Source organism: Lynx rufus, unplaced genomic scaffold (assembly GCF_022079265.1).
Source record: "Lynx rufus isolate CCGP_SWC_20201006 ecotype Redwood Valley unplaced genomic scaffold, mLynRuf1.p SCAF_2, whole genome shotgun sequence".
Taxonomy (NCBI): Eukaryota; Metazoa; Chordata; class Mammalia; order Carnivora; family Felidae; genus Lynx; species Lynx rufus.
In genome coordinates, this window is record NW_025814834.1 from 221648290 (window position 1) to 221660755 (window position 12466).

The following is a 12466-nucleotide window of genomic DNA, read 5'->3' on the forward strand; positions in this document are numbered from 1 at the left end:
GCCGGTTCAGGTGACCTCCAGTTAGACTCCAGGACAGAAGTGCCACCCCGGGGGCCAGGGGTCACGGGCTGCAGCTGCTCACTCAGAGCTGACCAGCCACGACCTCAGGTGGGTCCCCAGGGCCCCTTGCAGGGGAGAGGCCGCGGCAGGTGCCCGCCAGGCCGGGAAGGACTCCTCGGTGGGGGCTCAGGTCCTGTGAAGGGGAGTGGCAGCCTAGGTCAGGGGGAGTCTCCTGGAGGGACTCCCGGATCCTTCCCAGCCCCCCAGGGCTCGGGGTTCAGGGGGAAGCAGACGCTGAAAACACTGTCTCCGGCCGCTCAGACCCCAGAGGACGCCCGGCAGATCCAGGAGGTGGGGGCCAGCCTGTGGGTGGGTCGCCCTCCAGGCCAGCTCCCCGGCAGGTGGCCGTAGCACCTCGTCCACACACGTGGAGCCCCTGACTCAGACACAAGGCGTGCAGGGCCTGAGTCCCAACCAAGCAGAGGATGTGCCGGAACCTTCCACGGTGTACAGACCCAAATGCTGATGAGCCACTTGCTTACAGCCCTTCCCCGTTTGGTGGCCCTCTGCAGTCTCTTCAGTGGACTTGTGGGAATTGCTTAAAAATCACAGCTGACCCTCAGGGCGGGGTCACGGTCTCGTTCTAGTGACTGCCCAGGTCACTCGGTCAGGTGGCTCTTGCAGGGGATTGACCGCGGCGAGTGATAACCCTCTCCCCACAGAGCTCTGGGAATCGAGGCTGCTGGGCCTGCGTGGGGGGTGTGGGCTCCAGCGGACGACGTCCCCCGTGCCCCGCTCACCCGTGCTCCGCTCTGCTGTCTCCCAGCACAAGCCAGGAGGATCGTGATTCTGGGTCCGGAGGTGATAGACGTGGCCCAGGGGTCTTCCTTCGACTTGAACGTTCAGCTGCAGCAGGACAGCGGGGAAGTTGCCGAGAGTGAGTGTCTGCAGGGTGACGACTGCGTTTTCGGAAGGACAAACAGGTGTCGGGCTCTCAGGGTTAGGGACGAGATGCCACGAGTGGCTTCCAGTACCCGGACACCAGCAGATTCTTTGTTCGGAGGTCCTCGCCACGGGAGCCTCGGCAGACAGGCAGTAGGCACGCGAGGCCTCCAGGTGGCGGGCGTGTGCGCGTGTGCGGTGGTTGTGAGCGTGTGCAGTGATGGTGCGCGTGTGGGGTGGTTGCACGTGTGGGGTGGTCGTGAGCATGTGGGGTGGTTGTGTTCGTGTGCAATGGTTGTGTGCGTGTGGGGTGGTTGTGCGTGTGCGATGGTTGTGCGCGTGTGCAATGGTTGTGAGCATGTGCAATGGTTGTGTGCGTGTGGGGTGGTTGTGCGTGTGCAATGGTTGTGCGCGTGTGGGGTGGTTGCGCGTGTGGGGTGGTCGTGCATGTGTGCAGTGATCGTGTGCGTGTGGGGTGGTTCTGTGCGTGCCCGTGGCCATCGGTCGTCTTACAGGAGGAAGGGTGACTCTACGCACCGCTGGCGTCTGCGGGGGCGAGTTCCCGTGTCCTCCGTGGGTGATCCGGGAGGGCAGGTCTCCTGTAGCATCTGGGCTGCTCTTTGAGGGACCCAGCGGGGCAGCAACGCACAGCGTGGACCAGCTGACCTCCCAAAGCCGGTCCCACCCGTGACCCGTGAGCAGAGGGCGCGGTGCGGAGAGGGCCCCCGCACGGTCACCGGTCCCTGTGCGTGGCCGGGCAGGACCACCGCTACTAAAATGCGTGCCTGGGATTCCTAACGTCCGTTAGTTCGCCCGAGTTCGGCAAGCTTTGACCAGGAAGCCCCCGTGTGCGGCGCGGATCAAAGACAGTCACAACTGGTTTATTTTATTTTGTTATGTTTATTTATTTCGAGAGAGAGTGCGTGCGCTTGCGCACCAGCAGGGGACGGGCAGAGAGAGAAGAAGGGGGGGACCCCAAGCAGGCTCCACGCTGTCAGCGCAGAGCCCAACGTGGGGGGGTCGAACCCACGAACCGTGAGATCATGACCTGAGCTGAAACCAAGGGTCCGACCCTTAACGGACTGAGCCTCCCAGACGCCCCCACAGCTGGTTTGTTTTCACGGCTTTATTGTGGTGCCATTTTTATAGCGTGAAATCTTTGTGCTGTAAGCGATTCGATGATCTTTAGCAAATTCCCGGAGTCGGGCAAGCAGCGCCACGCCGTCTGTTTCGGACCGTGCCTCGCACCTCCTGCCTGCGGCCCCCTGCCCACCCCACCCCTCTCCTCACACCTGCTCCGCTTTTCTGACCGGCACACTCTGCTGGGGTGCACCCACGTGGCAGTGCTCGGCGCGAGTTTTGGGGTGGCCCGTGTGCTCTGTCCCTCGGTTATCCGCTCACGAGTGGGGTCGCCGCGTCACGTGGCAGATTTACGTGTAAATTTTTAAAGAAACCGCCAGGCCGTTTCCCAAAGTGGCCGCACAGTTTACAACGCGGTCGGCGGGGCCCGGGCTGGATTTCCCACACCCTGCGCGTGCACAGCCGGCCCGAGGGGGCGTCCGGGGGCGCCCCATCTTGGTGCCCCTCTCGGTTCTGACCCACAGTTCACGGCTGACGAGGTGTTTCAGCTTTCCGTGTGTTTATTGGCCACGTGTGTATCTTCTCTAGAGAAACGTTAATCCAAACATGCTGCCTGTTTTTTAAAATTAGGCTGTTCCTCTTCTGGGTTTGAGTTATTGGAGTTCCCGACGTATTCTGAATACGAGTCTTTTTATAGATGCATCTTTGCAAATAGTTTCAGTCTGTGGCTTATCATTTTCTTAATGCTATCTGCTGAAGTACAAAGGGCTTTAATTTTGATGAAGTCCAATGAGTAAATTTTTTCCTTTGTGGATCATAATATTGGTAACCTGTGTGGGAATTCCTAGCCTGACCCAAGCACACAAAGATATTCTCCTGTTTTCTGGGAAAAGTTTTGCTCTTGGATTTCTGCCATCCGTCTTCGGCTACTTTTTGTGGATGAGATCAAGTTCTAAATTCATCTCTTTTCGTGTGGCTGTCCAGCTGTCACAGCACCACGTGCTGAAAAGACTGTCCCCTCCCCACTGGATTGCCTTGGCACCTGGGTCGCGAACTCCTTGACTGTAAGAATGACGGTTTAGGGGCACCTGGGTGGCTCAGTCGGTTAAGCGTCCGACTTCAGCTCAGGTCACGATCTCGCGGTCCGCGAGTTCGAGCCCCGCGTCGGGCTCTGGGCTGATGGCTCAGAGCCTGGAGCCTGCTTCCGATTCTGTGTCTCCCTCTCTCTCTCTGCCCCTCCCCCGTTCATGCTCTGTCTCTCTCTGTCTCAAAAATAAATAAACGTTAAAAAAAATTAAAAAAAAAAAAAAGAATGACAGTTTATGTCCAGACTCTATTTCGTTCCATTGGCTCCTGCGTCTGTCCCTGTGCCACCACACCGTCCTGTTTATTGTAGCCCCATAGTGAGTTTGGAAATTGGAGATTCCTCCAATGTGGTTTTTCTTTTTGAAAATTATTTTGGTTATCCTGGGAACTTTGTATTTTATATAAATTTTTTAGGATCAGCTTTGTCAATTTCTGCCAAAAAAAGAAAAAAAAAAAAAAAAACCCTCCTGGGATGTTGTTAGGGACTCTGGCCGGGAGGCACCACCGCTGACAGCACTCCAGGTCACCAGCGGGAAACATCTCCCCATTTATTGATGCCTCTGCTTTCTCTCACCAGAGCTTTGTAATTTTTAGTGTCCAAGTCTTGTACTTCTTTTGTTAAATTTATTAATAAATGCTAACTTATTGCTGGTTATTTAATTTATAATTATAATTTGTTTACTAACACGCTTGTAATATTTGTTCTTTTTATGCTATTGTAAATGGAATTTTTTAAAATTTTATTTGAGGGAGAAAGAGAGAGGACGCACACGAGCAGGGGAGGGGCAGAGGGAGAGGCAGAGGGAGAATCCCAGGCAGGCTCCGTACTCAGTGCAGAGCTGACTTGGGGTTGGATCCCACGACCCTGGGATCATGACCTGAGCTGAAATCAAGAGTCAGCCGCCCGACCCACTGAGCCACCCAGGCGCCCCTGGAATTGTTTTCTTATCTTCATTTCAGAAATTGCTAGACTACAATTGATTTTTTTTTTTAATGTTTGTTTATTTTGAGAGAGAGAATGCATGAGCAGGGGAGGGGCAGACAGAGAAAGGGGGACAGAGGATCCAAGGCTGGCTGTGTGCTGACAGCGAGAGCCCAATGCCGGGCTTGAACTCAGGAACCTCGAGATCACAACCTGAGCCGAAATCCGGAGTCAGATGCTTAACTGACTGAGCCACCCAGATGCCCCTAGACTACAATTCATTTTTAAATATTGATCTGATATCCTTTGACCTTGCTGGACTCACTTGTTAGTTCTGCTATTTTTTCTGAGGATTTCTTAGGATTTTCTATATAGAGGATCACGTCATCTACAAAAACATCCAATTTTACTTCTTTCTTTCCAGTCTGGATGTGTTTTCTTTCTTTAGGCTGCATTTTACGTCCCCACCAGCAATGACTGAGGCCTCTAGGCGCTCGACCCCCTCACCAGCACTTCTCATCATGTGTCGTTTGGGTCATGGCCATCCTACTGGGTGTGAAGCAGTGTCTCCTTGTGGTTCTGATTTGCATTATCCCTAGCAAGGAGGAATGTGAGCATCTTTTCATGTATTTATTGACCATTCGTACATCTGCTTTGGAGAAATACGTATTCATTGCCCACTTAAAAAATCGGGTAACTTGTCCTTTTACTGTGAGTTATTAAGACTTCTTTATGGGGGCGACCGGGTGGCTCAGTCAGTTAAGTATCCGACTATTGATTTGAGCCTCAGCTCATGATATCACAGGTCCGTGGGATCAAGCCCCACGTTGGGCTCGCTGCTGTCGGCACAGAACCGCTTCAGATCCTCTGTCCCTCTCTCTCTGCCCCTCCCCCACTCACACGCTCTCAAAAATAAATAAAACTGTTTTTAAATTTATTTATTTATTTTGAGAGAGACAGAACAGGAAGGGGCAGAGAGAGAGTGGGAGGGAGAATCCCAAGCAGGCTCCACACTGTCAGCACAGAGCCTGATGAGGGACTCAGACTCTCAAACCATGAGATCGTGACCTGAGCTGAAACCAAGAATCAGATGCTTAACTGACTGAGCCACTCAGGAGCCCCAATAAAACATTTTTTTTTAAGAGTTCTTTATGCTGGAGCTAAGTCCCCTTATTAAATATCTGATTTGATGGGGCGCCTGGGTGGCGCAGTCGGTTAAGCATCCGACTTCAACCAGGTCACGATCTCACGGTCCGGGAGTTCAAGCCCCGCGTCAGGCTCTGGGCTGATGGCTCAGAGCCTGGAGCCTGTTTCCGATTCTGTGTCTCCCTCTCTCTCTGCCCCTCTCCCGTTCATGCTCTGTCTCTTTCTGTCCCAAAAAATAAATAAACGTTGAAAAAAAAAATTTAAAATATCTGATTTGCAAATGTTTTTTCCCATTTTATGGATTGTCTTGCAGTCTCTTGATGGTGTCCCTTGAACACAAAAGTGTTACGTTTTGGTGAAGTCCAACTCGTACTTTTTTTCTTTTGCTGGTTATGCTGTTGGTTCCATATCTAAGAAGACTGCTTAACTCAGAGCCATGAAAATTTTCTCCCGTATTTTCTTCTAAGAATTTTATATTTTTAGCTCTTGCATTTAGAACGATAATCCATTTAGGGGCGCCTGAGTGGCTCAGTCGGTTGAGCGTCCGACTTCAGCTCAGGTCACGATCTCACGGTTTGTGGGTTCGAGCCCCGGGTCGGGCTCTGTGCTGACAGCTCGGAGCCTGGAGCCTGCTTCGGATTCTGTGTCTCCCTCTCTCTCTGCCCCTAACCCACTCGCGTTCTGTCTCTGTCTCTCTGAAAAATAAATAAACATTGGAACGATAATCCATTTAGAGTTAATCTTTTTGTGTGGTGTGAGGCAGGGGTCCAACTACATTCTTTTGTATGTGGACGTTTAGTTGTCCCATCACCATTCGTTGAAAGACTGCTCTTTCCTGGCCTTGAATGATCTAGACAGTCCATTTACTAAAATTTTGTTTACAGTTTTTGCATATCTTTTCATGAAGGATAGTGGTCTTGAATTTTTTTTTTATTTTCCTTGTTAAGGTTTGTTTTTAAGTAATCTCTACACTCAACATGAGACTTGAACTTACACCCCTGAGATCGAGAGTCACATGCTCCCCTGACTGAGCCTGCCAGGTGCCCTGAATTTTTTTTTCTTTTAATATCTTTGTCTGGTTTTTGTATCACGGTAATGCTGACCTTGTAGAATGAGTCTGGGAAAATTACTTCCTCTTCAATTTTCTGGAAGAGTCTTGTTGAATAATTTCATTTCTTTCTTAAATGTTTGGTAGAATTCAATATGAAGGCCATTGAGGTCTGGAGTTTCTTTGTGGGAAGACTTTTAATTACTAATTCAATGGCTTTAATAGATATATGGTTATTGGGGGTATCTGTTTCTTCTTTTTATTTTTTTAAGTGTATCTATTTTGAGAGAGCACATGACAGTGGGGCAGGGGCAGAGAGAGATGGGGAGAGAGAATCCCAAGCAGGCTCCACACCGTCAACCCAGAGCCCCAACTGGGGCTTGATCCCGTGAACCATGAGATCATGACCTAACCTGAAATCAAGAATCAGACGCCCAACCGACAGAGCCACCCAGGCGCCCCGAAGTTCCATGTTTCTTCTTTGACAAACTTGGGTGTTTTGGGTCTTTGAAGGAATGTTTGTTCATCTAAGGTGTCAGATTTATTGTCATAAGCTTGTTCCTAATATTTCCTCATTCTCCATTTAATGCCTTGATATCACCTCTTTTGTCCCTACTGTGGATTATTGGTGTCTTCCTGTTTTGCCTGACTAGTTGGCTACAGATTATCAGTGTCATTGATAAACCATCAACTTCTGGTTTCATTGATTTCTCTACTGTTGTGTGTTTTCTGTTTCATTAATTCCTATTATGATCTTAGTATCTCCTTTCTTCTGCTTACTTTGGGTTTAATTCACTCTCTTTTTTTCTAGTTTTTAAGATGGAAACCAAGGTCATTTATTTCAAACCTTTCTTTGCTAATACGAGAGTTTGCTATACCTTTCCCCCTTAGTACTGCCTTAGCTGCATCCCAAGAATTTTGACATGTTGTGTATTCATTTTCATTCAGTTCAGAATGCTTTCTTATTTCTTTTGGTTTTCCCTTTGCCACGTGAGTTATTTAGAAGTGTGTTGTTTCATTTCCAAATATTTAGAGATTTTTCAGATCTTTCTGTAATTGACTTCTGACTTAATTCCATGTGGTTAGAGTCACACTTTGTATATCTTGAACCCCTTTAAATGTATCGAGACTTTTTTCACAGAATTTGTTCTGTTTTGGTAAATGTTGCGTGTACACTTTGAGAAGAGCATGATTTCTGCTCTTGTTGGGTAGAATAAATATCAATCTGTAAATAAATATCTATAAATATCTTCTATAAATATCCGTCAAGTGGATTTTACTGTTACTGCCCTTCAGATTTACCATATCTTTGCTGATTTTCTGTCCACTTGTTCTGTCAATTACTGACTGTGGTATATTGAAATCTGTGATTATAATTGGGAATCGTCTATTTCTGATTTCGTTTCTATCATTTTTTTGCTACGTGTATTTTGGAGCTCTGTTATTAGGTGCATAAACATTTAGGATTTTTATGGCATTTAATTACTTGACCCCTTATCATTGCAAAATTACCTTTTTCTTTTTTTAATGTTTATTGCTTTTTGAGAGAGACAGAGAGAGAGACAGAGCACGAGTGGGGGAGGGGCAGAGAGAGGAAGACACAGAATCCGAAGCAGGCTCCAGGCCCTGAGCTGTCAGCACAGGGCCCGACACGGGGCTCAAGCCCACTAATAGTGAGATCATGACCTGAGCCGAAGTCGGACACTTAACTGACTGAGCCACCCAGGCGCCCCCAAAATTACCTGTTTCATCCCTAGCATAGTCATTGTGCTGGCATCTACTTCCTATGAAGTAGGAATATGACTATGAATATAGTGACCCCAGCTTTCTCTTAACTAATATCAGCATGGAGTATCTTTATCCAGCCTTTTGCTTTTCACCTACTTAAGTCTTTAAAGTGTGCTTTCTGTAGGCAACATATATTTGGGTCTTGCTTTTTAGTTCGTTCTAACCACATCTACTTCTAATTGAAGTTTTTACTCCATTCACATTTAATGTATTTATTTATATACCAGTTTCAAACTTACCATTTTACCGTTTTCTATTTGCCCTGGCTGGTTTTTTCCCTCTTTACACTCTATTCCTACCTTTTGTGGGTTGAGTATTGCTTCTGATTCCATCCTATCTCCTCTGTTGGCTTATTAATTCTTACTCCTTGCTTTTTTGTTCTAGGGGTTGCTTTAAGGACCACAATTTACATCTTTAACTTATCACAGCCTGCTTTGGAGTGATACCATACTACTTCACATATAACATAAGAACTCTGCAATAGGATATACTTCTTTTTCTGCAATCCCAATTTTTATGCTATTGTTTTTATATGTTTTACATTCATATGTTTAATACACTCCGTAATACATTGTTATTACCTTTGTTTAAACAGTCGTTTATCTTTCAAAGAATACGTAACAAATAAAAAAGGAAATCTCATCAATTTGCCCCTGTAGTTACCCTTTCTGGTCCTCCCCATTCCTTCTTATAGATACAGATTTCCACCTGGTACCATTTTCTTCTGCCTGAAGGACTTAGCCTTTAACATTTGTTGTCCTATGTGCTTTCTGGTAATTAATTCTTTCCACCTTCATATGTCTGGAAACGTCTTGATTTTGCTTTCATTTCTCATAGGTATTTTCACCAGGTATAGAATTCTGGTTTACCCTCCAGCAGGACAGTGGTGCTATTCCATTGACTTCTTGTCTATGCTGTTTCCAAAGAGAAGTCTGCTGTCGTCTGTATCTGTGTTTTCTCTGTACAAACTTGCTTTTTCCCTGGCTGCTTTTAGATTTTCTCTCTTTTTTTTTTAATTTAATTTATTTTTAAAAATTTACATCCAAATTGGTTAGCATATAGTGCGACAATAATTTCAGGAGTAGATTCCTTAGTGCCCCTTACCCATTTAGCCCATCACCCCTCCCACAACCCCTCCAGCAACCCTCTGTTTATTCTCCATATTGAAGAGTCTCTTATATTTTGTCCCCCTCCCTGTTTTTATATTCTTTTTGCTTCCCTTCCCTTATGTTCATCTGTGTCTTAAAGTACTCATAAGAGTGAAGTCATATGATATTTGTCTGTCTCTAATTTCACTTAGCATAATACCCTCTAGTTGCATCCAGGTTGTTGCAAATGACAAGATTTCATTCTTTGTCATCGCTGAGTAGTATTCCATTGTATATACATACCACATCTTCTTTATCCATTCATCCAGCGATGGACATTTGGGCTCTTTCCATACTTTGGCTATTGTCGATAGGGCTGCTATAAACATTGGGGTGCATGTGTCCCTTCGAAACGGCACACCTGTATCCCTTGGATAAATGCCTAGTAGTGCAATTGCTGGGTCGTAGGGTAGTTCTATTTTTAATTATTTGAGGAACCTCCATACTGTTTTCCAGAGTGGCTGCACCAGTTCGCATTCCCACCAACAGTGCAAGAGGGTTCCCGTTTCTCCACATTGTCGCCAACATCTGTTGTTGCCTGAGTTGTTAATGTTAGCCATTCTGACAGGTGTGAGGTAGTGTAAGATTTTCTCTTTATCACTGGTTTGAGCAGTTTTATTTTTTATTTTTGTTAACATTTTTTAATGTTTATTTTTGAGAGAGAGACAGAGAGACAGAGAAACAGAGTTGCAAGCAGGGGGAGGGGCAGAGAGGGAGACACAGAATCCGAAGCAGGCTCCAGGCTCTGAGCCGTCGGCACAGAGCCCGACGCAGGGCTCGAACTCACGGACTGCAGGATCGTGACCTGAGCCAAAGTCGGACGCTTAACCAAGTGAGCCGCCCAGGCGCCCTGAGCAGTTTTATTTTTGAAGTGACATGGTGTCATTTTCTTCATGTTTCTTGTGCTTGGGTCTGTTGATTTTCTTGCATCTGTGGGTTTATAGTTTTCATCAAATTTTGGGATTTTTCAGCCTTTATTTCCTCAAATAATTTTCCATCACTGCTTTTTCTTCCCCTCTTTTAGAGGCTCCATTACCCATATATTAGGCCATTTCAAGTCACCTCACTGTTCATGGATTCTTTTTCCCCTTCCCTCTTTCTCCCCTCTTTTTCTTTACCTTCCTATTTTATTTATTTTTTCTTTTTTCCTTTTTCCTCTTGGTATTTCATTTTGGGTAGTTTCTGTAGCTATGTTTTCAACTTTTTTTTTTTTTTTTTTTTTTTTTTATTTTTGGGACAGAGAGAGACAGAGCATGAACGGGGGAGGGGCAGAGAGAGAGGGAGACACAGAATCGGAAACAGGCTCCAGGCTCCGAGCCATCAGCCCAGAGCCTGACGCGGGGCTCGAACTCACGGACCGCGAGATCGTGACCTGGCTGAAGTCGGACGCTTAACCGACTGCGCCACCCAGGCGCCCCTGTAGCTATGTTTTCAAGTTCATGAATCTTTTTTTTTTTTTTTTGCAATGTCTAATCGGCCATTGATCACATACAGTGTATTTTTTATCTAATAGTTTTTATTTCTAGAAGTTCAACTTTGTTCTTTTTATATCTTCAGTGTCTCTACTTATCTTTTGAATGCACGGAGTCCAGTTATAGTAATAACTTTGAAAAAGTGTCCTTTCCTGCTAATTCTAACATCTGGGTCAGTTCTGGGTTGGTTTCATTTGACGGTGATCCCTCCTCATTATGGACCATACTTTTCGTCATTCTTCGCCTGGTCATCTTTGACTGGGTGCCAGACGTTGAAAATTTACCATTTGGAGGCTGGATATTTCTGTGTTCCCATAAGTACTCTTGGCCTTTTTTCTGGGGTACAGTTGGCTTCCTTGGAGATCGTTCGATCCTTTCAGGTTTTGCCTTTATGAAGTGTTAGGTGTGGTGGAGAGCTCCCGCTGAGACCTGTCATCCCCACTGCGGAAGCAAGACCTTCTGAGAACCCTGCCCAGTGTGCCATGACGTCCGGGTCTCCCAGCCTGGCCAATGGGAATGAGCACCGCTCCTGTCCCATGGGAGCCCAGAGCCTCCCGCCCTGTCTTTTCCTGGGTCTTTTCCTGGCCTGGGGACATTTCCTTGCACTTGGTGCACCAACCTGTGCTCTGCTGTGCACCCAGAGGCCCCACACGCTTCTCTGTTCCTCTGCCTTCTGGACTCCAGGACTCCTGCTATGTGCCCGTCCTCCCCCCCGCCCCCTTCAGCCCTGTGTCCTCACTGAGGGGGTTCCTGGGGTTGCCAGTCCCTCTCCCTGTACCCGGTCCACCTTCTCTCAAGGCAGTGACCTGGGCACTTATGGGGTCCACACCCTTTGTTTCCCATCTCAGGGACCGCTGTCCTTGGATCTTGAAAACCATCACGTTATCATTATATTTTGTCTGCGTTTTTGGTTGCTTCAGGTAGGAGCATAGATTGGTCCCGGGTGCCCCATCATGACAAGAGCGGAGGCCGATGAGACCGTACTGGGATGTGATCCTCAACTCCGCCCTCCACTCCCCTCCTTCCAAGTCAAAGCACTTGCAGTATCTGTCCTGCTCTGTCCCCTCTTCCACGGGGGCTGAATGATGCGTCACGGACGCCGCTCAGAGTCCACGCGACCAGGCCCTGTGCCGAGTGCCCCGGGAGTGTAGACCAGGGGGGTGGAGCCATCCCCCAGGTCGAGGTGGGGGCTGGGCCACAAGCAGCGATGTCTCCCCGGAGGTGGAACCGCGGTGAAGGCGAGCCTCCGGTGTGACTGCTCTCAGCCAGGGCAACCCCCCGCCCCTGAGCAGGTGAAACCCTGAGGCTGGCCAACAAGGAGAGCCCCCCAGCCAGAGGCACAGCCAGGTGCCCTGAGGCCCGGGATCCCCAGTGAGGGGTGGCAGTGCCGGGCAGCGTGGACGGCTCAGCTGAGGGCCAGGGGGGCAGAGGAGCAGGGACGGTGGGCAGGGAGCGCGAGCTGGATACGGCCGTGGCCTCTGCCAGCCCTGCCCGCGTGGGGGGTCTGCTGCAACGGTCCTCATGGTGCCCGGCCCAGGACCAGAGAGGGAGAGACCCGGGTTCTTCTGTCCCTCCCTGGCTCAGCCTGCTTCTCTGTCCTTCCCAAGGCGAGGATGGCCGGGTTTTGAAGATCTCGGCTGGCGTCAGGTACGTGCAGCTTCCGGCCTACTCAGAGGTCAGCTTTTTCAAAGTGGACAAGGACAACCCGGAGACACCCTTCCAGACCCCGTTGTGAGTATGGGCGACCCCGGACGCCCGTGTGGGGTGGGAGACAAGGAGGAATGGCCCAGAACTACTCGACCCGGGCCCGTCCGCACGTGGCTCCCACACCAAG

General features: G+C 48.4%; 1 protein-coding gene across 1 annotated transcript in view; it reads left to right on the forward strand.

Annotated features, from left to right (window-relative positions):
- MORN1 (MORN repeat containing 1) overlaps positions 1–12466 on the forward strand; it is a 51410-nt gene that overhangs the window by 14151 nt on the left and 24793 nt on the right. The window contains exons 8-9 of the mRNA XM_047084657.1: positions 827–937; positions 12240–12363. Coding sequence (XP_046940613.1) covers positions 827–937; positions 12240–12363 — 235 coding nt within the window. The remainder of the gene's footprint in view (positions 1–826; positions 938–12239; positions 12364–12466) is intronic.